The sequence below is a fragment of the Triturus cristatus genome, chromosome 2_1 (assembly GCF_964204655.1).
Source record: "Triturus cristatus chromosome 2_1, aTriCri1.1, whole genome shotgun sequence".
NCBI classification, from domain to species: Eukaryota; Metazoa; Chordata; class Amphibia; order Caudata; family Salamandridae; genus Triturus; species Triturus cristatus.
The window spans coordinates 672,205,977-672,233,908 of record NC_140581.1 but is presented as its reverse complement, the minus strand read 5'-3'; the positions used below and the strand labels follow the sequence as shown (position 1 = coordinate 672,233,908).

The window sequence follows — 27,932 nt, the reverse complement described above, 5'->3', positions numbered from 1 at the left end:
GATGACCTGTAAAGTAGAATTCCAAGGCAGGGAGCTTAAAAAAGCCAGCTGCCTTTGCTATGCGAATTGGGCTTCCTTCAGAGGTGATGCCACCCCCTCACAAACCCTGACCAGGGTCCATTTGGTGACTGGACAGATGAGAAAATTAGCTGTCAGAAATAAGTGTTCACCCTCAGGCTAGTTCCATCCCCAAGGTGGGCTACCCGATGTGGACACGAAATTTAAAAATCTGCCAACTTTATGATGGCAGAATTAGGAACTCTGAACAGGGTTATTGCCCACATCTCACAGGAAGTGGTCATATAGGGGGCATAGTGACCCCAGGGGTAAGTAGTCTGCTGGCTACTACTCTACACTCCCCTAATGCTCCTAAATCTAGCATTTAGGCGAGTCCCTTGCATCAGGAAATCGGATCCTGCTGCCCTGAAAGGAGGACACTGAAGGGCCTCAAAAGCAAGAACAGAGGAACAGCAACTGACTTGGCGCCATACATGCCAACCAGCCTGCTGTCGCCGACAATTGAGCCCAAGACGACTCCTGCACCTCCAAAAGCCTGGGAGGACTTCCGGCCTTCACCCACAACTCAGGAACTCCCATGGACTAGCGTAGCTGCTCCCCTGCAGGTATCCCAGAAGCTCTGCAAGAACACTGGACCACCAAACACCTGACACCAGAAAGCACCACTGCACACATGCAAGCGTGGTCCCCAGGCCCTCCATAGCCGAAGCTCACCTCGGGTTTGGCAAATGTGCTCTTTACAGAGCTGTCGGTAGCCTCTTTGTGCAGGCCCCCTCTACCTTGAGTGTCTCTAGTAACAAAACCCAACACCTCAGGACACCTCTGAACCTGGCCGCCTGGCACGAGGAGAAGAGGACCAAAGGAGTCCCTACGTCCCAAAGTATCGTGAGACCTGAGCCCCCTTATTGGTTCAGTCGTATTGGCTCCCCGGTCCCAGCTTGCAGCCTCTTTCTGACCGCATCAATCCCCATTGACTTCAGCGGGGCACCAGACGCTGTATTGAACCTCTGCACCCGGCCGTCCCAGTGCTGCCTGAGGTGACTTGCTGGTGCTGCCTTGGACCTTGCACTCATGCTCATCTTAAGTCCAGAAGATTGGTCCTGAAAGTCGCTGTGAAGTATCTGAATGCAGTATATGTCTTTCCTCCATAGGATAACAATACATCTCCAAAAATTGCACCAAGTGCCGACTTTTAAAACTGTAAATATTTCTAACTCGAAACATACTTATCTGATCAGAATGATTTTGGTGCCTACATATATATAAAGATGCGAGTTGTTTTTAGGTCGAGGACTACCGGTCTGCCGAAGGCAGAACCGGAAGTCGGAAGATTTAATGTTTCCTAGAGTGGCTAATTAGCCCGCCTCTCTTTTTGCTTCTCCTCCATTGGCTGGCTTCCTAAACGGAGGCCAGCCATTGGAGGAGAGAGCAGTCCCTCCAAATAGGCTCCGTCTTTTTCAGATTCGGGGGCGTGTTCCTTGCTGTTCTTTCCACTTTTTAGCCACGCCCTTTTAGAACAGCAGGAACACGCCCCCGAATGCGAAAAAGTTTCGATTCTTCCATCCGCCATTTTTATGCTGTTCTCTGGCCGTGAGGATCCATCCGTCCGGCGCCGTGTTGTTGTGCTGGTGGCGGCGCTGCTGGGGCAGGCTCCAGTTCCACGAGCAGGGATCCGCACCGTGCTTTGGACGTCTTTCCCCCTTGTGCCACCGGATCGGGTTTGTGTAAATCTGGGAGGGAGCTCCTGAGTTCCGAGTTTGCTTTCCGCGGTCACGAGATTACACAGTTGGCGGGAGGGAAGCGCTGTTCTTTCCGTGCGGCCGCAGCCCTTTGGCCCTCCACCTCTCCCGGTTACTCAATTAATGGGGCTGTGTGATGTAACTTCAGGCAGCGCGCGAATCCCCGGCCCGTCAGCATTCCATGTCCCTCCGATCCCGGCGCAGCCTGCACGCGGCTCCCATGCCAGGGAGAAGGCGCATTTACATTAAGCCTGGCACACGCTGCCAGCAGGCTGCAATTGCATTAGGACTTGTGTCCTGCAAAGAGAGGTGAAAATGTGAGTGGTGCAGTGAGGAGTGCTGCAGCAGGCAGGGTGTTAGAACTTCGGCTGCAAACAGTCGACATTGGAAAAACCTTGAAGTGAGCGCAGTAGTCCCCATACAGCTCCACTTGAGCCCATGAGACATACGCCCGATGCTTATTATTACAGAACGACATAACTCAGTGTTGTAATTCCCTAACTCCGCCCTCTACTATGCCCCTTGGTGTGCACGTTGTGCGACGGAGCGATGCACAGCAGTCTTAAAACGAGCGGCATTTGTCCTATATGCTACGGCTGATGCAGTCCGCAGAGTGGGGTCATGAGCCCTGGTTTTGAAGCAGGGGTCGACTCAGCGAATCGTGAAATAATTCTGCTCTGTGTTTCTGTCAGCCCCAGAGACAGGGAGCACATGGACTGCCATACCATGACGCTGCTTTGACCCCCCCCCCCCCCCCCAGTTCCAAGAAGAATAAAAAACACAAGTTAAAACCCTGTATTTTTAAAGCGCGAACTAATCTCCCCCAAGGCACTGGGGGCCGTCGAGAAGACTAAACGAGCTACTACCCAGAGTCACTTGGTGCTGGCTGAGCTGCCGCCGGGATCCAACCGTGAGCCCCGTGCTCTGGAGTCAGCCGCCTGGTCGCTGCGCCACACCTCTTCGCAAGCGAAGGGGTGTAACTTCAGATGGTACAGCAGGTGCAGTGTCACCGGGGCCTAGAGGCCATAGTACATCACTAAACCCCGATTATTGCAAGTTCAAACCGAGTGTATCAAAAGCAGATTGCACAGGGCTGATGTCCGGGGAGTAAAGAGTAAGCTTTCTTTCCAAGACTAAGCCAACAGGAGCTCGCTGCACATGGCCTACACATGCATGTTTATTGCGACCTCGACATAAATAAACATCACTTTGCACCGGAGGAATATAAAGGGAGTCCTTATCAACTCAAATCCTATCGTTAGTTTACATTGTCCATTTTAAACACAGACCATTACTGTTTCAAAAACATAGGGCCTGACGCCAGGGTTCTCAGTCACAAAACTGTCAGTGGGCATGAAGGTACCCATTATATATTGTAATTGTAAATATCCAGTTTTGGACAAACGGCAACCAAGCATTTAGTCTAATTCTAAGCACTCACGATCGTTAAAGGCCCACACACACACTGCATCTCTTGCCTGTTTGTGCTGATGCCTTTTGGTTGGATGTGTTACCTGTTATTGTGTTACGTTCAGATATATTTTTTGTACATAGTTTTATATAGCGTGAACTTGACCCGAATCGGGTTTCAGAGCGCTTTACATAGCACCAGTTGCATTACATGAGGACACATTCATTTTTGTCTCTGGGAGATTAAGTGATTTGCCCAGAATCACAGGATGTTCTGCGTCATTGCCAAGACTCGAACCCAGTTCCCCAGATTCGAGGTCGGACGCCCTAGCCAACGCTTCATAGGGCGCTACAAGCAGCACTAGTGCCATTTCTAAGCACTGTAAATGAAAGATGTCACTCACTATTCTGTATTGCAATACATTTAAAGTTGAAAGGCTGAGTCTGCCTTCCCGGATTCGAACTCTTGATCTTCAGAACACCGCATTTGTCAGCAGGGAGCGCTCAGCTTACCGAGCCTTCCTGCAGGCTTTTTGCAAAGATGTTGTGTATTGTGGTGATGTTATGATGGTCCAGATTTGTCACGAGATATCGTGCTATTTGTGTATTTGAGTTAAAAAAAAAAAATCTTTGACAGTTGGTGTGGCACTGGCGCGCGGTGAAACCATTGAGAGCATATGAGTCCTTCAGTTTGTGAGCGTTCCATATATAGGAGGCGCGTGGCTTCTAGACTCCTACACAGCCGTACTGCAGACCGTGAGCATTGTATCGCAGTGTGTGATCTGCAATATTTGCCACACACACATGCAGCGGATCACACATGCGGTGGAAGCTCTTTTGATCCTATTGGAATATAGGATGCACAACCCAGGGTGACAAGCGCAGGCCCGATCCACTGTATAGTTTCTGGATAATGTAATATGCAGGAGTTCAATATAGATTGTATATTATACGTTAGTGCTAGGTTTCCAGAGCCTGTGTTGACGGTGTTATATAGTCATTCTAGAAAAAAATTTGGGAATGTGCGTTTCATCTTCACGTGAAACACCGTTCTGGGTGCCAGTGGGCTGGGGCTGTACTCCAGGGGTGACTGCCCTTTTACAGGTGACCATCAAGGGACGCTGACGAGCCCACCCTTTGGACTCAATTGGCTGTTGCGGAAATCCATTATAACGATGGAATGTTCACATAAACAAATAGATGGATGCCACGCCGTGCCAACTGTGCCCACCCCAGCAGTGTGGATGACTCCACGTCCGTGGCATTCAGTTTGTGAAGTGTGTTTGTATAGCAGGCACCCAGCATTGGCACCGGATTCGCCAGGATAGGATTTCATGTACCAGTTTATCCTTTGGGGAAAAAAAGCTTTTAAACTATCACCCTGCAGACACAACATCGGCAGTCAGCACAGCTTCCCTCTGGTGTTTAATCATTCATTCATTCAAATGAGGGGAAGATGCCCAGGATACAATACGCCCCTAACCTGCGCATGCCCTGCTAAATCTGGAAGGCAGGAGTAAATCAAGTGCACGCCCGTCTCATCCCCTCAGAGAGGAGTAAGTGCACGTCTGCCTAACCCCCACCCCCTTGAAGAGGAGTGCATGCCCGTCTCATCCCCCCTCAGAGATAAGTAAGCAAAGAGTAACTGCACGTCTGCCTCACCCCCTCGAAGAGGAGTAAGTGCATGTTAGTCTCATTCCCCCAGACAGGAGTAAGTGCAGCCTGCTGCTGCGCTCCTGTCTCACCAGAACACTCAGATAAGCATGTCGGTGCTTGGGTGCGGCGTGGGATATGCTGGGCGAATGGGAGTGACGTGGAGCTACAATAACAAAGGACGTCACAACGCAATCTGACAGGGCAAGGTTAGTGGGAGGGGGTGAGAACTGATTATTTGGAAGGGTGGCAAATTATATTGTTAGCACGCTGCTTTTTGTTTCCCACAGCTATTCTCTTTGTATTGGTTTTATTTTTCAATGCACGGAAAAAGAGGCAGCACAACTGATGGGAGAGGTTTGTGTATTTCCAAAACCCCGTGTTATCTATCGTTCTGTTTTACATATGACCACAGTTGCCTTATTTCACTAGAACGCTTTTATTAAATAGCGATATGACCGCACTGTACAGTATGAAAAGGGACACGTAATACATTTCAAAAGTATGCGTACTGGGGTTGCAGCAATGGCTACAAAGCACAGCATCCAGGTGTACGCATATTATGCACGGGCAGCCAGTACACCCAGTCTGCTGAGCCTCATCGCTCCAGATGTACTCATGAACTGATATTAAAATCTGTGGGCTTCATACTACACTCAAGTCATTCTGAAAGATAAGATGAGCAATTAGTAGCTGGCATATATTCATAGTGAATAATAGGTTAGTTGTAAAATGTAATATCCAACGTGAAATAGGATTGAGTCCAACCACAAGAAAGGCCAGTCACAACATCACTCTATGCTTATATATCACTACCTCACAACATCCCTCTCCCTCACTACCTCACTCTTTCACTACCTCACTCTCTATCTACCTCACTCTCTATCTCACTACCTCACTCTCTATCTACCTCACTCTCCCTCACTACCTCACTCTTTCACTACCTCACTCTCTCTATCTCACTACCTCACTCTCTATCTCACTACCTCACTCTCTATCTACCTCACTCTCTATCTCACTACCTCACTCTCTATCTACCTCACTCTCTCTCACTACCTCACTCTCTATTTCAATACCTCACTCTCTCTCTCTCTCTCTCACTACCTCAATCTCTCTCTGCTAATGCAATAGGTATCACATATGCAAAAAAAAGCTAATGCCAATAGAAATGAAAATGCCATTTATTTAGGGATACAATAATGATAAAAAAATAATGAGCAATACCAATAGCTCTACCTATAATATTGCCGAGACCATTGCATTGTAAATGCTTGTTATACATTGCTGTGGATCTCCTTATTGACTGTGTGTATACTGCAGATGACTAACACTCCTCTCAGACAAGCTTAAGCCTGCTCAAACACACTTCCCCCTAAGAGAGCACCTTGGGATTGCACGAGGAAGCCCCTGTACATTTATAAAGGATATCTGGACTTTTTGCACAGGATACCTCTTTTTGGTACACTATATAAAGAGCCAGCTTCCTACAGTGTGCGAGACGTTTAGGCTTATCAGAGGGTAGTGTTAAGCATTTGTTGTACGCACAGTCAATAAATGAGACCCACTCAAGAAAAAACTCGAGACCAATGTGGAAAAAGAACTAGGATTATTATATTATTTTAGACACCTAGATCTTCAGAATTAGTTAAGTACTTTGAGTTATCAATTTTTACAGTAAAGCAAAAATGTCACACAAATGCGCTTTTACACAGTAATGATTTCCTAAGGAGAAAGAAACATATACTGCATTTAAGTACTTGCAATTGTATTTTGAGTATCCCGTTTAGGACTAGGGGGTCAATGTCACAAGATCCACCAGCAGTTCGGGTTTACCTGCCCTGGAGTGTCCGGGTGCAGAGGGGCTGGATGGATTGGTAGCCTTGCACGCTACACCATTGGAAAAGTGGGGCGAGGGGGCACCCAGAAACAGGCTGCAGAGGGGAACTTAGGGACAAGTCTAGGAGCTCCCAATAGCGGGCTCTGTTAGGGATTGTCTTGGGAGCCGGGGGCACAGTCAGTGTTCATGGACCCGAGCTGGGGAGCTAGTGAGCAGAGGGTTTTGGTTGGCTGTACCCATGCATCGAAGGCGCTCACGGTCTTGGTCAGACCTGCAGGGGGAACAAAACGAGATAGCAGGGCTACTCATGGTGATGGCCTCTCTGGTGCAGGAAAAGGTCGGTCTTGGAGGTGTTGGTGACCGGGTTGGCCACTAAACAAGCCTTGGTTGCTGCAAGGGGTCTGGTACCTCTGTTATTGGTGCAGGGCGGGTTCTGGGGATCCTGGAGTCTCCAAACTTGGTGGGGGAAAGGATCTGACCTTCTAGAACACTGTGACCTCCTCCTGGATGGCTGCTGAGTTGATGGACCCGGTGGTCAGCAGAACGGTGAACGGGATGTTGTGGTCAGTGCCTGCAGATTTCAGGGAAGTGTCTCCTCCACTTCCAGGGAGATACTGGCTGGTTGGCCAAATGCTGGCATACCTCCAAGGCTTTTGGAGGATGCAGAGCTGCAGGTCGAGAAAGGTTGTTGCAATTGTCAGGACAGGAGCAGGAAGGGTTTGCGCCAAAGTCCACAGGTAGTCCACAGTTTTGGCTTCTACGGCTCTTCTTTGTCCCCCTTCTTATTTAGTCAGGCGAATCAGAGTTCCTGGTGGAAGGGGACCACCTAAATACTGAATTTAGGGGCGTTAAGGGGAGTGAAGGGTAGTAGCCAATGGGCTACTTACCCTTGGGGCCACTACACCCCCTAAATTATTACTTTCAGTGGAAAGTGGGCATAACCCTGTCCCAGAGTTCCTAATTCCACCAAAATCGAGATGGTGAAATCCTTCCTTCATGGAGCACATTAGGTAGCCCACCTTAGGGACGTGACTAGCCTGGTGGTGCAACATGCCTACTTGCATATACAATTTCCCACCTGTCTTGGTGCCAGTTGGGCCGCAGGGCATGAGGTGGCATCTTAAAGATCTGGAGAAAGCCGGAGTTACATATCAAATACGGCTGGAGCTTTAAAGCCCTTGGCCTTGATATGCTAAATCACTACACAGCATATCCCCCTTTTCCATCATTTGGACAACCATGTCCTTATCCACCACCACCGCCTCAAATGTACTCCAACCAGCCTTTTTTAGGGTTTGGCCGTGGCCGCTCCAGGGGCAAGAGGCGACAGCATCAGAACCAGGTCCATTGGGCAGACAATCAACCGACAACTCCAGGACAGGGACCCAGGGAGAACCAAGCAGGTCCGAGCTCAAGCACGACCTTGTCATAAATATGAGTAGCAAGGTCCTTAACCCAGATGAATTGTCTCTTTTGAACAAAGGATTGGGTTTTGTACCTTGATATTTTTGAAATCAGGCAGGAACTCGCTCAATTCTTTCGCAAGATTAGTTTAAATTTTTTCTTTCGGAAGGACCCTTTCACATCGTCTGACGATCTGGATAAGAACACAGGATTTAGAAATAAATCCACATTCAATCCGTTGTCCAGCCAAGTTGCCCCTCAAGTACTTACTTTTGAGAAAGCTGTTTCGACTCAGGTCACTGACATCTGTACCATTGAGAGTCGACAATATCAGAATCTGAATAAACTACAACAACAAGCTTTGACTTCTCTCACTACAGACAACACTATCACGATTAAACCTGCGGATAAGGGTGGGGCAATCGTGATTATGGATACCACCACTTATAGGGCAGAATGTTTGAGACAGCTCAATGATGGTCGTTCGTATCGTTTACTGAGTGAGGACCCTACCAAAAGATTGCGATTGGAAATTAAGATTCTTGTAAATAATGCCAGTGCTAACGGCTGGATTACAGCTAATGAGGCACTTTATTTGGTTAAAACCTTTCCTATTGTGCCTTATTTTTACATTCTTCCTAAGGTGCACAAGAACTTACATTCTCCACCTGGTCGCCCTATTGTCTCTGGTCTAGGATCCTTATTGGAACCTTTATCTGTTTTTTCTGATCACTTCTTACGTCCCTTGGTTGCCAAAATGCCCACATATCTCAAGGACACTAAAGATATCCTTATCTTGATAAAGGATTTGTCCTTTGACCCTGAGACTGAGTATCTTGTCTCGTTTGATGTAGAATCACTTTATACTTGCATTCCACAGGATGAAACATTATCTGTCATCGAGACTCTCCTGTTGGACAATCCTCCTGATTCCATCACTCCGGTTTCCTTTATTATTTCTTGTGCTACAATGGCAATGAAAGAAAACTTTTTTCAATTTGAGGAACAGTTGTTCCTCCAGGTGTCCGGTACATCGATGGGGAGCATTTTTGCTCCCAGCCTGGCAAATTTGTATGTCCACGTGTTTGAGCAAAAATACATCTTCAGTATCAATAATCCATACAGAACTCAGATACGTGTGTGGAAAAGATACATAGACGATGTTTTTGAATTATGGCATGGCTCTTTGTCTTCTCTACTTGAATTCAAAATCTGGCTGAACAACTGCAATGTTTTCTTATAATTCACCTGTGAGTATTCTAAAATCCATCTACCTTTCTTGGACATTTTGATTGCACCTTGTGAAGGCGGTCTTAGCACTGAACTATACAGAAAACCATTGGCTAAAAATGCTCTCTTGGAATATAGTAGTTACCATCCACAAGCTTTGCGTGACAATTTGCCTTTTGTCCAGTTTTTACGCCTTAAAAGGAATTGCTCTTCTATTGAGAAATATCAGGAACATGCCCAGAATCTGTCTAAACAACTCCTATCTAGACAATACCCGAAGAAATTGGTGAGAAGAGCTTCCAAACGGGCTTCTAACAACAATCGTGAGGCTTTATTAGAACCCAAAATTGTAAAGGATACAACGAAGAGATTGACTTGTGTACACACCTTTTGCAAGTTTTCTAATCAAATTAAAAAGACAATTCTTACAAATTGGAAAATCTTGAATATAGGCGAAGACCTCTGTTTGCATTTAAACACAGTAGCAACATCAGAGATCGGTTGGTACACACTCGCCCTCAGATCCATAAGAAAGAAACACAAGACACTTTATGGGGATTGGTGCCTGTTCTAGGACATCATCCCTGTGGGTCTTGTGCAGCCTGCTGTCATACATCTATAACCAAAGAGATTGACATAGGTTCATCTAGACCATGGGTCCTCAACTGTCATACGAATTGTAACAGTACCAATTTGATCTACATGATCACATGCCCCTGCCCATTACGGTATGTAGGGATGACGACCAGTCGGGTCAAAACCCGCATCCTAGAACATAAGAGTACCATTCGTTGTGGTAGGGCTTCTACCAAATTGACCAACCACTTTCTCACAGCTAAACATGCTCCTAGTGATCTCAAGTGGACAGTTCTTGAGAAACCCTTTATTCCACCTCACCTTACTGACAGTACTTCTTTTTTGTTTAAGCGTGAACAATGGTGGGTACATAAACTACATTCAGACACCAGTGGTTTAAACGATGATATTCCATGGTTGTTATGAGCACTGTATCTTGCTGTGGATTCATTTTATTTTGATCAGATTCGGGTTGACATTTAAGTATTGTTAACATTTATCTGTTAGTTATTTCTTCTGGGTTACCAATTCGAACTTCCCTGGTATATGTTATCTCTTGAGTGTGCCCTTTCTTTTGTAAGCCTAGGGTTTTTTACCCTTACATAGGGCCATTCCAACGTCCTAGAACTACTTTGTGTCTTTTTCTATGCACTTGGATTTCTTCCTGAACACGCATGAGTGCAACTTCCCTTGAATGCCTCTGCTATCGTTGGTTCATTGGTGTTTCACCAGTGCGCATGCGCATTACTCATTAGATCAGCGCATGCGCACGGAGTTAGTGGCTTTTCCGATCTAGCTTCAAGGAATTTTTCCTGATTTTTCCTTGTTCCCTGATCGCGTAGGATATCTATACTACGTTTTGCCCGCAATTTGGTTACCGATACAATTATGTTCTATTTTCACATGGGTATGAATGAACATACATTCGTCATCAGGAGACGTTTTCCCAGGTGCTTTCTTATTGGTTAGCGTTTTCCGAGATTGGATTTTTAAACGAGAGGACGCTTGCCCGCGGTACCTCCGGCTTCAGGCTCACAGCTACGCCGGTTCACCGACGGACAGGTAAGCCTCTCTAGATTGTTCCTGCTTTACTGCGGTGTTTCAGCCTTTGTTTGTACTTTCTCTTAATTTAAGACTATGAAGCCATATGTTGATCCCTGCTAAACTGGTCTTAAGACATTGCCTATAGGGCATTATGTACAAACATTGTTAGGCTTTATCTTTGATTGTGGACTTTTGGCACTTTGTTTATCCTTCACAGCCAAACAAACCACCTTATTGTTGGGTATGCATTTTGATACTCACTTATTACTATGATTATAACGGTGCTTTATACAGCACACTGGGAGTTCAGACTTTTGTTTTGACTTCAATTTGAATATGTGTGTTGTGTTCACCATGGTCTTCGCTGTAGTAGATATTTACCATGAAGGTTGAATTGTCAGTCTCCTCTCTAGTTTTAGTTAGTCTCAAGCATGCTTTGTTAAGGGTGAACAGCAGAATTGGTGTGCCTATTCCCCTTGCAATATGCAGTACATGTGCATTTCGAAATACTGATAATCACCGTATTTTACAGAGCGGTGTTCCTTTCCTGAGCGGTTGCCAGGCGGAGGTTGGTGTCTCACCCAGTTCTTACGGGTGAGCCGATTTTGACTTTTATTCATTTTTATTCTTCCTTTTTTTGTCATTTTGGTTTTGTGCATCATTATCTGTGTTGTACTAATACCAAGTAATGTTAGATTTGTGTTTAGGTGAAGGTGAAACACACCAGTATTTGGACACATGAAGAGACTTTGTGTTTCATTCGTATCCTTTTGTGTGGGGGTTCCACATAGTTGTATTTTTGCAGTAGCACAATTGGTCCTGATGAAAGCCTAGCCTTTTTGTCGTTCTTGAACTAGTTTTAACTTCACAGTTTTCACATAACTTGTTTTTCACCAGCACTGCACCCCTCACTTACATTAGTAGCTCATCACTTGTGGATTTATAACATCCTCTATTACATTTCAAAACATCCCTGAGCTCCTCCCGCTCAGAGAGGGGGTTGTAGCCCCCAGAGGAACTAGGTTTTTCCTCTGGGAGGAGAATCCCAAATGATGAAGCACGTCACCTATGGTGAGTGAGGGATTACGTCCTACATAGGGATATGCCCTTAGAAGTATCTATTGGGCTTAGAGTGTTTCTGTACTTTACTTCCTTTACCCATTTGTAATTTTTTATTTCATTATATTGTTAGACCTCAGGGTTTTGTACTTTTGTTGATGCTAAATCACTAGCCAGCCTGCTAGAGTAGGTGTGAACACCTTCGTCCAGAGCAGGCATGGTTTCTGGCCTCAGAGCGTGGGCTCTCACCTGCAGGGAGTCAGAAACAGGTCTGAGTTAATAGGATGGACGAGACCAGTCAGCCAGCACACTAAGAGGCTAGTAGGACTTCAGGGGGCATCTCTAAAGTGCTCTTAGGGTGCATATCTTAATAAATCCACTACTGGCATCAATAAAGATTTATTAAATATTTGATACCACACACCATAGGTTTCAGTGAAGCCATCAAGTAGCTGGAGAACTCGCAATCACCAGTGCCCAGTACATATATGTAAGATTGCTTCCCTGTTCAGTTGTACTATCTAGTAATTGAACTAGACAGCACAGGGGCATATCTGCTCATGCAGATCTATCATCACATGTCATATAGTGCACCCTGCCTTAGGGCTACAAGGCCGGCTGTAGGGGCGACTTAAATATACTGCATGCAGAGTCTGTGAGCATGGCACACACCGTGTGTGCCACGTCGTGTTTTGTTTTTTGTACGTCATTTTACGCAGCCTGCAATGGCAGTCTGCAAGAGTTTGGTGATGGGTCCCAGAGTGGCACAATACATGCTGCAGCCTTACGGACCTTCTTTGGTACCCATGCCCTATGCACCAGGGAAAACATTTATTGGGACTTTGAGGTGCTAAAGGTCTTGCCAACTAGGGCACAAATGAACAGTTAACTTGTTTTAGGGAAAGAGTATTGGCACTGGGGACCTGGTTAGCAGGAACCTAGTGCACTTCAGTCAAAAGTGCAACAACTACCAGGCAAAAAGTGGGAGTGACCATGTCAAAAAGGGGCAATTTGCTACAATTGGGTGAGCACAGAATGGAAGGGTGTAACTCAAGATCTCCCATCCCACCTCACACCAGTGGAGAAGAAAGCCTACTAGCACCACAGATGATAAAAATAGGGGCTCGAAGTAGAACCCCAGAATACACACACACTCCAAAATTATGTCATTTCTCAGGATGGATGGCAGATCAGGAATTTCTTTTTAAATCCCATCCCCCCTTACCTACTCTAAACACCTCCTAATTTGCCCACCAGGGTATTGTTAAAAATACACTAAATTGCTGGAGTTATGAACTGGAGAACTAAAACCAGACTGTTTATTAGCCCCTGCAGCAGATTGTTAAAGTCTTTCCACTCCCCTCTAGCACACCTTGAAGGCCATCGTTAATAATTGGGGAACAAACCGGTGCATTGCCTCAATATCTGCTCGCCTATGGGTGTGAAAAGTATATTTGGCTGCAGTATCTTTTGAAGTCTTTCTTCAGCAGGAACACAATTCATGAGCAGGTATGATTTCGGGAGCAGCAAGATTTCTCCTCTGTTCTACTGCCATCTCAAAGCATAAATTATTTTAAGAAGGCCCCTGTTGGAAACAGTATCTCCATTATAAGTGTACAACTATTGTCTATCTATGTGCTTGTGGAGCCGCAATTTCAGTCCTTCTCAATGGTGCATAAAGGAGACCAACCAATCTGTCCCCAAGTGAGCTTCCCTCTTAAATAAGAGAGGCAAGGCTAGGTTTAATGCCCCAATTGTCTCCACAGTGAGTTGAAAGGTAATTTGTTGCTGCTGAGCTTGCACTGAGTGGAGTCCTCTACAGCAGAGGCCTGCTCCCACTTTGAAAGTCATTGATGCCTAGTGAAAAGGATTTCTGCAAAGGCTATGCTGTTCTGCTGAACTCTCGATGCAATAATGTAAACCAGAAAACAATTAATCTTCAGATGTCGCAGCTGTCCCTAGCACGGGGCAAAATTCCATACAGCCACAACAGTGTTTCCCATACTGTGGGGAGACAAATTAGGCCAATACCTACCAATTGTGACCATCATAAGATGCTAGCATAGCATATTTTTGCCACCTATCTGAGCCAAAGAAAGAGGCCAAGATCACTGCATGACAGGCTATAGTTCCTAGCTAGAAGCACGGTTAGAAAAGGCAAGCTATTCCCTTAAAAACTGTACTCCTCCCAAACATATTGGCTGGGGGCAAAAGGCAAGATGGATATCCCTAAGCAAACATCTTTTTGGGAGAGGCGTTAAAGCCCAAAACATTCCTTCTTAGTAGGTGTGGTTTTACTACAACACCAAAAAAGGTCTCCTTTTGTGAGGATCATCACGGGAAAGGGACAGCAGTACAGGAGTATTACTACCCTATCTACCTTACGGAGAACAGCAATGTCCCTTGCCCATCTAGGTTAGGATATTTTTTGTAAAATGAAAAAGCAGAAAGATTCAGGAGCCTGACCCAAGGGGTACCACTCTCTGGCCTCTAGCAGCCATCTGCATTCGAGATAATCTGGAAAAGCAGATCAAGGGACTAAACTCCCATCCTGCATCTTAAAGGAGACACTAATTAGGAAGGATGATTCATTTTCTCAAACCGTGAATACAGAGGAGCTGTGATCTGTGGCCTAGTGCAGAGCTAGCTTGCGCCTTCTCACCCATCTATCTATCCCACACATGACTACGCTAAAATGAGATCAGATCATATGCATGGGCAGCCATACGGAAGCACACATGAACAGGCAAAAACTGCTGCCTTGGTTTAGCATTCTGGATGCATTGCTTCTCATTGTGATTCAACCAGTTCCATGTCTCACGTTTGTGATCCTAGATTGGTCCAGCACCCAAGAAAACCCACCAATCCCACACATCTTTGAAGAATTTAGACCTTGGAGAATCAAAGGAGGTGTGAGTTGCGCATTTTGTGCATCCTCTCCTTTCCGATAATGCCTTGTGAACATCAAATATCCAGGAAAAATATTATTCACATTTACGTAACAAAAAATATTGGAATTACCTACAATGAGAAAATGCCCATTTTGGCGTGAAGACGCCCATTTTAGCTGAATTTCATTGGTGGTTTTTAGACTCTGCACACTGAGGTTTTGCTGTTCAGTGCCCGGCGTATGTGCTTTAAATATGTTTAAAAAAAAAAAAAAACGGGCAATCCCATGACTGCCTTATTTAAATTTCATATTTTTGGGAAAATGCACCCATGGCATAGAACATTAAATGTTACCAGTGGGCTGCAGCACGTATTGCTCCCTCCGTTGGTGTGAAAAGGAAAACAGGCTTCAGGCCTATCGCAGTAACCGGACAACTGCAGTTTAGATATGCAGCCTGGCCTGTCAAAATTACCCTTCAGACAGGGGAAAATCATTAATAATAAATTGCCATTATAAAGGCCTTGACGCCCACATGGGTGGGTGCATACTATTTCAAAATGGGAGATGTAGAAATTTAATGTCACCATGTATTTGCAGTGACAAGCTTTTAGAAGCTACTTTCACTGTAGAAGGCCCTGGCTGTCCTATGAGGAAAAACTAGAGTACATACTAAAATATGAAATCCTTACCAAAACCAAAGCACATGGTAAAAATATTAATACTGTATCTCAAGATTGGGACCAGTTAAAAAAAACATAATTCAACCACTCTTTAATTCAATGGTCAAGCTGGATTTTGAATAAATATTTAGTGGAATAACATTTAGAACTTTTTGCTGCTTGGAGTTCGTTCCTTTACATTAGTTCTCCAGTAGCTGTCACTCAAGTGTTTGGCCTTAATGAAGTGTGAAAACTGTTCCCAGAGCAGGGACAATGGCCTGTGGGTGGGGAGGGGCTTTTGCAGTTGTGATGGGACCAGGACTTGATTTAACTTCAAAGGGGCCTGCACTGCCACAAGAAAATGTTAAGTAAAACCAGGCGCTGTCCATAGCCAGGTTGCCACAAACCCAGTGGGACGAAAGGTAACCCCAGAACCAGTTGTGAGTGTCCTCACAGGCACTGCACAAGTGGAGAGGGTTTCTCCATCTTGGATTTAGGTAATAAGGTGCACTGTGGTATTGTTTGCAGAAGGGCAAACAGAATCTGCTACAAAAGTAGGTAGGTTTCCCAGGGGAATTGTGAACCCTTTGGTTAGGGAAGAACTAGGAGTCACACCTGCTCAGGCATAAATGTGGCACCCCAAAACACCTCTTCAGAAAACTATTTAGGCCCGTGGAAGAACAGAAAAAAGAACAGCACCTTCTACTTGAGAGCTGCGAGGGGACCACTTTCCACTTGTAACCAGGAAAAAGCAGTGGACTCCAAGGGTTAGTTGGCGGACCTTCTGTGCAGCTGAGGTGACAACTAGCTGCAAGAGGCCTTTCTCCTTAAACTGCTGGACTTGGACGGGACCCTGCGGTTGGCCTCTACCTGGCACCTTGATAGTCCCTAAGTGCCCCCTTCCCCCATGAGGTCATGGAGGCCTTAAAAGTGTACATCCGTGGTCGTTTGGTCACCTAAAGATAGTTTGGAAACCGTTTCTCCAGTGGTCCAGCAGTATCTTTTGGGAAAAAGTATCCTACCAGCAAATTCATGCTGTCGGATTAGATTTCAGCTAAGTTCCACTCAAACATCAACCACACCTCTGGAAAAAATAATTAAGTCCATTCTGCATTGGGACTTTTTCCAATCGAGAAATCTTCAGGGCTCCAGAGCTTCAGAGGAACCAACCTACTGCAGGCATTGACAAATGCGCAATCAACCTGCATTTGAGGAGCACCCCTCATAAAAGTGGTACTCTACCTACATCAGTGGGCATATCGCATAATAGAGGAATGGGTCAGTAAGGTAAATGTTACTTACCTAGTAAGCATCTGTTCATGGCATGAAGTGCTCTAAATGTGCATGCTGAGCATAATCCTGCCATCTAGGCTTGGATGTGTGCAAGTTGTTTTTCTTCTAAGAAAGACTTTCGAGTTACAAGGTATTGTGACTCCTCCTTTTGCTGGTAATCAGCATGATCATCGACTTCATTGTTAGATTGTGTTGCCGCATAGGGGTGAGAATGAAATGTGAAATGACGCACAGTATAGAGAGATCTCCATGCAAAGGCGAAAGTAAGAAATATTAAATTGACTGCAACTATTAGATATGTTTGGGAAAGAGGGTGGACGCATGTGAATCTACAGCACTACATGACATAAACATACGCTTACTGAGTAAGTAACGTTTTCCGTTGAAGGCATGTGTGGCTGTAGATACACATGCTGTGCATACCTGTAAAGCAGTACTCCCAAAATAGCAGTGGATAGCCTGTGGAAGTTGCAGTGGTTTGGAAAAGCGTACCTAGAAAAGTCTGACCTAGCTTGTTGGAAAGTTAGTACATACACACAATAGTGTTTTGAAAACGTTTGTGGTGTGGACCATGTAGCTGCTTTCCGAATATCAGCAATAGGAATGTTCCCAAGTAAGGCCATAGCGGCAGATTTCTTCCTAGTGGAATGGACTCTAGAAGGGATAGTTAAAGACCTTTTAGCTATAGCATAACATCTCAGGATACATTTAATAATCCATCTAGCACTGCCCGATTAAGAAATGGCTTTTCCTGATTGGGTTTTGAGAAAGCAACAAAAAGCGGTTTTGTTTTCCTAAAATATTTAGTTCTGTCAATAGAATACATGAGGGTTTATTTACCATACAACGTTTGGAGAACCCGTTCTGAAACAAAGTTGGGTTGAGGGAAAAATAATGAAGTTCAACAGATTGATTTAGGTTAAGTTGTGAAACCACCTGTGGGAGAAAAGTTGGGTTGGTGCAGAGCACAACCCTCTGTTTATGTATTTGGTAGAAAGGCTTTTCCAAGGTTAGTGCCTGGCACTGGCACATCTAAGGGTAGAGATGGTGATCAGAAATGTTACCATCCATGTTAGAAACTGGTGGGGGCAGGAGTGGAGGGGTTCAAATGGAAGGCCTGTTATTCTTGAGCTGAGGAGGAATGACTCTTAAGACCTTCGATAAAGGTTTTATTGCCAGGAATTTGGAATAGGGAAACATATTCCCTGTTCTGAAGATAATCGGCTACAGCCGCAAGGTGTAGTCTTATGGATGTGGAAGCTAAACCCAAAGTTTGTAAGTGAAAGAGATAGCAGACAATGTTTTATACTTCGGCTGGTAAGGGATCGATGTTTTGAGTGACAATAATGAAGAAATCTTTTCAATTTAGTGGCATAACATGCATGTGTAGTAGGCCTGTGTACCTTTTTAAGATTGTCCATACATTCTGGTGTAGTAGAGTGGCATAGAGAGCAGTGGCAGAGAGTACAGTGATACAGAGTAGAGTGCAGTGGCATAGAGTGCAATGCCAGAGTGATTCAGTTGTGTAGAGAGCATTGGCATCAAGTGAAGCAGTGCAGAGTAGAGTGGCATAGAGTGCAGTGGCGTAGAGCAGATAGTTTCAGAGTAGAGTGAAGTGGCGCAGAGTGGACTGGTGCAGGGTAAGTGCAGTTGCGAAGAATGGCAGAGTGTAATGGCGTAAAGTGGGCAGAATGCAGTGGCATGGGGTGCAGAGCAGATTAGAGTGGCATTCAGTGGATTTAAGTAGAGTTCCGGGGCATAGAGTGGAGTAATACAGAGTAAAGTGCATTGGCGTAGAGTGTATTGGCACAGAGTGGAGTGGCATGGAGTGCAGTGTTGCAGAGGGGAGTAGACTACAGTGGTGTTGAGTGGAGTTGTGCAGAGTAGGTTGGGGTGGCCTAGAATGGAGTAGTGTACAGTGCAGTGGGGAAAAGGGCAGTGGTGCAAAGTAGAGTGCATTGGCACAGATTCGAGTGGTACAGGGTAGAGTAGAGAGGCATAGCATGAAGCGGCACAGAGTGCAGTGGCGAAGAGTAGAGTCATGTAGAGTGTAGTGGGTGGAGTGAGGTAAAGTGGAGTGGTGCAAAGTAGATTGCAGTGGTGTGGAGAGGTGCAGAGTAGAGTGGAGTGGTGTAGAGCGGATTATGCATGGTATGGTAGCGCACAGCCATTACAGACAACACATTTTCAATTGAAATGACCATTACATTTGCACAGACATACACTTTTTGTAATAAAACAATACAGTGCACAATGAAAATGTGTGGAAATGGCATCACCTAGTACAGTGGTTCCCAAGCTTTTTCCAGGTGTGGGAATGTAAGCCCGACCTCAGGAGCAATTAAATTTTTCTCCCAGAAAATAATTGGGATGAAGCTGATGAAGGCATAATAATCCTATACGCAGAGTATATCTTATTAGAAAGGCACCACCTCTAATAACGGACTCCTAGTTACCCTTTTTTGTCCATGCCTTTTTTAGACAACCCTCTCAAACTTTGTTATCCCACTAACAGTACTGGTTAGCACCCCTATGCATGTTGGTCTCATTGCTAAAGTGTTTCTGCGCTTGAAGAATATTTGCATGCACTTCGATTTCTATCCATTCTATACATGCCAACACACCTGTCTCAGCAGGGTGATTTAAGATTTTTTAAAGGCATACAGCTTTATTTTAGCTGTCTCATGCCTAAAATTGCCTCCAATTCAATGCAAGTCAAATAAATTCCTCAGTTTCTTTTTTTAAACGTCCCTCTTTCTTGTTTACAAATGTTGGCATTATGCTGTATATGGTGTTTTACTTCCCTGCGCACATGGAGAGAGCAGGCCTGTCTGGAAAAGTGTGTGTACTGGAAGAAATGTGTACTGGAAGTGCCTGTGGTTCAAGCACATGTCAATACTTGACAACACTTAGTGAGTTTAAGAGACAAGACAACTGTACTTTCCTGATAACTTGCATTATTGTAAAATGCATTCGGAAAAAAAACAAAATTATCAACAAGTCCAACAAAATAAAATCAGGTGTGTTCTGCTTACTTTGGTAGTGTTGGAACGTGGAGATACAGTAAAATATGGAGGTCACCTCCCTCAACATGCCATCAATTACACACTAGGTTTCCAGCTTTAGGCATGTCACTTACAAATCACAGACATTACGAGTCTAAGTCTATAGGGGCACAGAGGTGCATAAGGGGTAACATCACTAGTGAGCCCCCTACACACCTCACTATACAGAACCTTCACATTCTCGGTCAAGGCAGACACTTAGTCTGTTGGCTGACTGTGTTGCAACTCTCACACACATCACCAACACTTGCATCCCTTCGCGGACAGTGGGAGACAGATCTCAACCTTCCTGCACGGATAGTGAAAGGTCCTCATTATTAGAGAGGACCACCTACATACCACGCAATACACGATTTCGATTGCTTCAGTTATATATTCCCTATGCTTGTAAGTGTGCAAAAGCAAACAACCCAAATAAACAGTTAAAATAATAATAATAAACATGATTTTTTTGGGGTTAAATCTGTTTAAGTCTAATTAGTTTAACTGAAGCCAACTAACCCTTCAACATTAAATGCATTAAAGTGATTAGTGCTCAGCCCCTTCAGCTAGTATTGATGGGGCACCAGGGTGCCACGGCACAAAGATTGGGAACCACTGACCTAAAAATAATGATTTAATTTGATCATATTAAAGTATTAGTTTCCAACACACTTCAGAGATTACAAACAATGTACTTCATTTGTGTTCCTAATTCGGATATATTCTGAAATATTTACACAGTTCATTTAAATGTTGTGGTGTGCAAAACTCTTTCCTACCCAGAGTATCCAGTAAGATTGTCACAGTAATAATCTCACATTGAAGTCAGAGAAAGAAAAGTAAAAAGAGCTCTCAGAAGACAGCGCCTGACATTAGACCTCGGTCTTTGAGTGCATAGCAAATGAAACAAGATGAGAACAAGATTTAAAGGCCTGTTTACAGAACAGGAGTTAGTTGGAGAATACAGTGAACACGCTTTAGGCGATAGAAGTGAGGAACTGAACCTGGAAATCTTAAAACAAATAAAGCCAGCAATGAAAAAGCCAAAAATTATGAGTTACAAACCAAAAAGCCAGTGTTAATTAACAGGTGGAATGCATTGCCAGGTTAACTTTCTAAAAGTCCCCCAGAGGTCTTCAGCTGCGACCTAATAAGGGTACCCTGACAGGGGAAACTGACAAAATCACAACCATGCTACGTGTCATTTTTACAACCACGAAGAGTGTCACTTTGAGGAACAGAAGTGCCAACATGCAATATATGGAAGACATAATACAAGCAAAAAGGAAACTGAACTCTAGGGTAAAACGCTACCGAGAGTGAAGCAAAAATAATGTACTCCCCTTAAAATAGAAATGGCGACAAAAAATTAATAAGGAAACAACTGTCTGAAAAAATATATCAAAATATTCGGAGAAGATATAAATCGCCCTAGAAGGAGGTGACAAAGTGACACAAAGGTAAAATGAATTATATCGAAGCTAATACCAAAAAAGTAGATCAAGACATAGAACTGAACAATGCAATACAGATCATAGGACACTACTAATTCAGAAACGAAACATACAAAAGCATCTTATCTGACAAACTTTGGTCTTGAGAGCATAGAAGTTACAGTGAAAATACACTTGATTAAAATTTTATAGAACATGGTGCCTCATTCAACTTAGGACTGAAAGGTTCAGGAACACGGACAGCGCTGGCTAGGCCTAAAGGAAACAAATCACGGTGACACAGCGTAGATGTAAGGCACATGATTATCTCACAGCCCTATGCAAATGTACATTACGTGTGCACAGTAAACCCTTAACATTTTGGGTGAACTCAAGCAATATTGGGAGATGTACATTTTTCCCACATTGTGGAGAAATATTTTAATTGGGCAAACCAATATCTTAATTTATGTGCTCTTTCAACAAAGTAAACAATGCCACAGGTAGATGGTACATGTTGAATCTTTCAGGTTTTAAAGTGTGTGCCTTTTTCTATTAAGAGATGCCACTAGTAATCCATGGAAGTAGAGGGAGCATCTCATGTTTAAGACTGTAGCTATGACCGATTTCTTTCAGAGCGCTTTTTAGGAAAAAGATGACTAACCTGTTGAAGAACCGTGACACCAGACTCCCATCCTTGGAATGTGAATAATAGTTTGCTACACGGAGAGAAAGAAAAGAAAGATTACAGTGCTGCTAAAACAACATGCACAGTAATGTCAAGATTCGCTAGAAATAAAACAAGCCAATTACTTTTACAAATAGTTCTTCAATCATATGTTTAATAATCTGCAACCTTTTTCACATTTATCTTGTGATTGCTTTGCACTTGGTACTGTGATGAGTCCATGGTGTTTGCAAGGCTTGTTAAATTAGCACAACTTCCAGATTTACCAAACAACCCAAGAATGGCAACAAGCTTAAGTGTTCATAGCAACCATGGCGTTGCAATTAGACAGTAAAATCACTGCATGTTTTTACTACAGAAATGTGCTTAAAACATTTTCCCAAAAGAGAGGCAATTACACGGAAGCCTAATGGGTCCCCTACTTAAATGTTTCACAGAGCATCCGATTATGGACTTCTGAGCACAGTCATGAAGAACAAGCTATTTATCTGCATAATGTTCTTTCTGGTGAGTACACTATCCAGTCGCAGATTCCTCACCTGAATTTTTCCAGGCATCGAACTCAATCCAGAAAACTTAAAAGAAGTGTTCCTGGGGGCCGGTAAGTGACGTTGTGAAACTCCACAGCAATGCTGTTCTGCTCTGGAAATAACAAACTGAGCTGCATATAAGCGCCATCCATGCGCACTGTCATTAGTTTCTTTCATGAAGTCTTCTGCATCCTCAGACACGGAGCCTACACCACCTACAAGGACAACATGACTGACTACCACAACCAGATCAGAGCCACCAAGCGGAACTTCATCCACAACAAAATCCTGGCCAACTCCAAGGAACTTTTCAGTGTCATTCAAGAATTCACCAACCCACGCAGCGAAGTCACAGACATCACCTCATCCCAAGACCTCTGCGACAAGCTTGGACCCCATTTCCACCTCAAGATCAAAAATCTCTATGACAACTTCATCCACCATCCACCAGGCGCCACAGACGGCCCCCCGCCCCCTGCGACAAGCTTGGATCCTATTTCCACCTCAAGATCAAAAATCTCTATGACAACTTCATCCACCATCCACCAGGCGCCACAGACGGCCCCCCGCCCCCTAGAAACACCAGCCAGCCCACCATCTCCAACTGGACACTGATCACGGCCGAAGACACGGCCTCGACCATGAAAAGCATCCACTCGGGGGGGGCCCCCACCGACCTCCGCTTCCCTCACATCTACCACAGAGCCGCGGCTGCCATTCCACCCGAACTACAACGCACCATCAACACCACCTTCTAAACAGGCACCTTCCCAGACGACTGGAAGCGCGCAGAAGTCAGACCTCTGCTCAAGAATCCCACAGCTGACCCCACGGACCTCAAGAACTATTGGCCCATCTCGCTCCTCCCCTTCGCAGCCAAAGTTGCAGAGAAAACAGTCAACAGGAAACTGACAATTCATTGAAGAGAACACCGTCCCTGACCTGTCCCAATCCGGATTCCAAAGCAACCACAGCACAGAGATCGCCCTACTTGCCGCTACAGATGACATCCGCACCCTCCTGGACCAAGGCCACTCCGTAGCCCTCATCCTACTTGACCTATCAGCGGCCTTCGACACCCTCTCCCACCGCACACTAGTCGACAGACTACATGACGCAGGCATACATGGAACAGCCCTGGACTAGATCCGATCATTCCTCACCGGAAGAAGCCAAAGGATCAGACTCCCACCCTTCCTCTCCAACCCCACAAAAATCACCTGCGGAGTCCCACAGGGTTCATCCCTGAGCCCCACTCTCTTCAACATCTACATGGCCCCCCTCGCAGCCATCGTCCGACAACATGGCCTCAACATCGTATCCTACGCCGAAGACACCCAGCTCATCCTCTCCCTCACCAAAGACCCCACCACTGCCAAACTCAACTTCCAGAAAGGAATGCAAGATGTCGCTGTCTGGATGACCAACAGCTGCCTGAAGCTCAACGCCGAGAAGACAGAAGTCCTGGTCCTCGGTACCACCCCTTGTGCGTGGGACAGCACCTGGTGGCCGACCACCCTCGGAAGCCCACCTACCCCCGCAGAGCACGCCAAGAACCTCGGCATCGTACTCAACTCATGAATCACCATGAACAGACAGGTCAACGCCGTCACCTCCAGCTGCTTCAACACCCTGCACATGACCTTCAAGTGGCTCCCCCCTATGTCAAGGAAGGCAGTCACGGACGCACTCATCACCAGCAGACTGGACTATGGAAACGCACTCTATGCCGGCATCAACAAGCCCCTACTCCGCAAAATCCAGACAATACAGAACACTGCCGCCAGACTCGTCCTCGGCATCCCCCGACACGAACACATAAGTCAACACCTACGAAGTCTCCACTGGCTCCTCGTGGAGAAAAGAGTCACTTTCAAAATCCTCACGTCTACAAATGCCTACACAACAACAGACCCAAACACCTCAACGACAGAATCAACTTCCACGTACACAAAAGAAACCTCCGATCTTCCAACCTCGCACTGGCCGAAACCATGCGTATCCAGAGCCAGAGCAGTCGGAAGATCCTTCTCTCACATTGCAGCCAAGACCTGGAACAAGCTACGGGCAGACACCAGACGCGCCCCCTCCCTGAACACCGTCAGGAAGACCCTCAAGACCTGGCTCTTCGGCTAAACAGATCTGCGGAACCCCCCCTCCCTCCCCATTCAGCGCCTTGAGACCCTCACGGGTGAGTAGCGCGGTTACAATCCTCTGATTGATTGTTTGAAAACATTTTCACAAAAGAGAGACAATTATGGTGAAGCCTTACGGGTCCAACACTTAAATGTATCTGCAAACAGAATGAACCAGTAAACAGATTCCTAGATTGGGATTGCTTTAGATGGAAGTGACCATTCCACAGAATGGGGAGGTAAGAGAGTGGTGAGGAGTCTGCGGTTAGCTAGAGTATCCACCAGAAAGAGCATTACAGAAGGTACATAGCTTATTCTTCTGATAGATACTTTCAATCCCAGATTTTGCACCTTGTGAATAGATACCAAAGCAGTACCTGGGAAATTTGTTGAATGGCTAAGACTAAAATTCTGCAGTTCCGAGGGGGTAAAGTACCCTTCGCAATGGACCCAACTGTTGAGGCAATAGTGCTTCATGAATGTGTGCAAAGATGCCAGCGTAGCTACCTGACAAATATCCAGGACAGGCACTCCATGTGCAAATGCAGAAGTAGGAGCTTTGGCCCTAGTGGTGTTGGCCGTTAGTCCTTCCTGAGGCTTCTTCTTAGCCAGTGTGCATCAGGTCTTAATGTAGAGGACTATCCATTGAGAGATGGTCCGTTTCTGCACCACCGTGTCCTTCTTCGCTATAGAGAATCCACAAAAGCTGATTGCATCAAAGAACATCAGGTGAACAATCGATGTAAACACTAAGTGCCCTCTTGTGGTCTAAATAATGGAGTCTTGCTTTCTCTTTCAAAAGATGAAGCAGAGCAAAGGAAGTCAGAAGTGTGTAGGCTCGTCTAACATGAAAAGGAGTCACCAACTTTGTCAGGAACGCAGCTCACGTCCTTAACACCAGTTTGTCTGGAAAAAATATGGTATATGGAGGCTGGACCGAAAGGGCCTGAAGTTCACTCTCCCTACATATGGATGTTAATGCAACCAGGAAGCCCGTTTTTAGTGTGAGTAGGCAAAATGGACAACTGTGTACTGGTTCGAAAGGGGTGCACATTACAAACGCGAGAACCGGGTTCAAGTTCCATTGTGGCATCATGAAGGCTTAGATGGAAACATGCTGTAAAATGTTTAGAAAATGTATCACAATCAGTGATTTGAATAAAGACAGCTGGTTGTGTATCCATAAAAAGGAAATAGAAGATAGGATAACCTTTAGCTGTGCCCACAGCAACATCTTGCTTGGTCAAAACCAAAGCAAAAAACAAGTTCAACCTTTTTGCCTACAATGGGCACCAAGCCACAAGTCACAGAGCACTGCTTACACAGATGTCACTGAAGGGCACCTGCCTGATAAAATTACATCAACATCCTCTGAAGGAAGATCAAAGGCAATCAACTGTCACTGCTCAATTTCCACGCATGGAGGTTATAGGATGCGCAGGCTCAGGTGCAGGACCCTACGCTGTTGCTGCAGAAGGAGGTCCTCCCAGATTGGTAGCCTAATAGAAGAACAGATGCTCATCCAAGAGGTTCCAGGTAGCACACTCTCCTGGCCCAATCTGGAGCCTCTAGGATGACTTGGGCCCAGTTATTCTACAGAGCTTAGTGCAGGAGAGGTAGCAGTGGGATGGTACACAGGAGTCCCAGGCTCTACTCTAGATGGAATGCACCTCAAGAGATTATTCTTGGGAAAGCCAGAGTACTAAAGTGTTGACACTGCACATTCTCTGCATTTGCAATGAAATCGAGCTATAGTTCACCTCACTTTCAGAAGATGCCCTGTGATGCAAATTCCATTTGTGAGCCCCAAGGTGTAGTCAGAAACGTTACTCCAGTCTGGCATTTAAAGATAATTCCTGGAGGTGTCTCACCAGGGAAATCCCCCGACAATTCAGCCAGCTCCAGAAATGAAGAAGCTCTTGGCAAAAGAGTTAGACCCCACCGCACTGTTTGTTTCGGTAACACATGGCATGTAGTGTTGTCTGTGAGAACCTGCACGAGCCACCCCTTAAGGGAGGGCAGAAAGTACTTCAACACCAAGCACATTGCCTGCAACTCCAGCAAATTTATGTGGAGGTGGGTCTTTACTGAAGACCAGAGTGCTCTGATCTCCAACTCTCCAAGTTAACTTCCCAATGCAGTAGAAACACCTTGGTCACCACAGTAAAATCTGGATGGGACAGGGAGAGCAGTCTGCCTCTGGTACAACTGCAGGTCTTTTCCAGTCTCCTCCAACAGCTCGATGGAGTCTGGCAGTCTCCCTTGGGGCTGCGTCCACTGGGCTTCAGGACCAACTGCAAAGTTTGCATGCGGTGTTTGGCAAGGTCGATGAGCAGGATGCCTAGACATCCTCAATGAGAGCCAGTACAAAGGGTGAAACATCGGGATCCTAGACAATGTCCTGGACACATGGGTCTGTAAGAGGCTTGAAAGTGCAATGAATCCAGGATGGCTCAGAGGAACAGAAGCCTCTGCGAAGGAGTCAGGTATGACTTAGGCATTTGGTCTGTTCTATGACGAACTATGGCAAGCTCACCTGGGGGCGCCCGCAACACCGGAGTCCACCCCGGGTAATGCACAGGCAGGCCAAGATCCCGGGGTCCCGCAGAGGTTGTCACCACAGGCCCCACAACTAGAGCCCTCATAGGCCATTTTGGATGCTCCCGCCCCCTCCTCATCTCCGCGATCGCCCCGACCCTTTCCCACACGATGGTCCAGCATATGAGCGCGCAGCTACCAGTACTCCCGAAGGGCGACACAGTTCACCCCCCTTTTCCCTGGTTTCTCCGCCCCCAGTTAGTTCGTGGTTATTTAATGGCTGCAATTCTATAGCCACTGCGACGCCCCTCACGGGGGGTTTAGTCCTACTGCATGGCACTCCTGCGGCGAGGCGATCATGGCGCGCTCTAGTAGGGTGCACCCAGAGGCTGGGCCCGGGCACGCATCTGCGGCCCCACTCAGGACAGCGACGAACGGCTTGAGGGGCCAGAAGGCTGCAAGATCGTAAGGACTGCATGGGTGCACTCGAAATGTAACCCTATGTGATAATGGCGATATCGCCTGTGCCCGCGTGTTATACTATATATAAATGCCAATAAAGAAAGTTTTCAAAAAAAAAAACTATGGCAAGCTCACCTTTAACAGCCAGTGGCCGAGAATGGGGGAAGACATGTACCCTTGACATCCACAGGTGGTCAGCAACTACCAACATTACCTTGGTGAACACCTGAGGGGGCACCGGTCAAGCCAAAAAGCACGGTAACCAAAGCACTTGTGTCCTACCTTGA

At 45.7% G+C, this 27,932-nt stretch overlaps 1 protein-coding gene across 2 annotated transcripts in view; it reads right to left on the bottom strand.

The window, feature by feature from the left end:
• Positions 1 to 27,932, bottom strand: part of WDR36 (WD repeat domain 36) — a 580,433-nt gene that overhangs the window by 478,755 nt on the left and 73,746 nt on the right. For both annotated transcript variants that reach the window (XM_085632587.1, XM_085632588.1), the window contains exon 6: positions 21,957 to 22,011. In XM_085632587.1, coding sequence (XP_085488713.1) covers positions 21,957 to 22,011 — 55 coding nt within the window. The remainder of the gene's footprint in view (positions 1 to 21,956; positions 22,012 to 27,932) is intronic.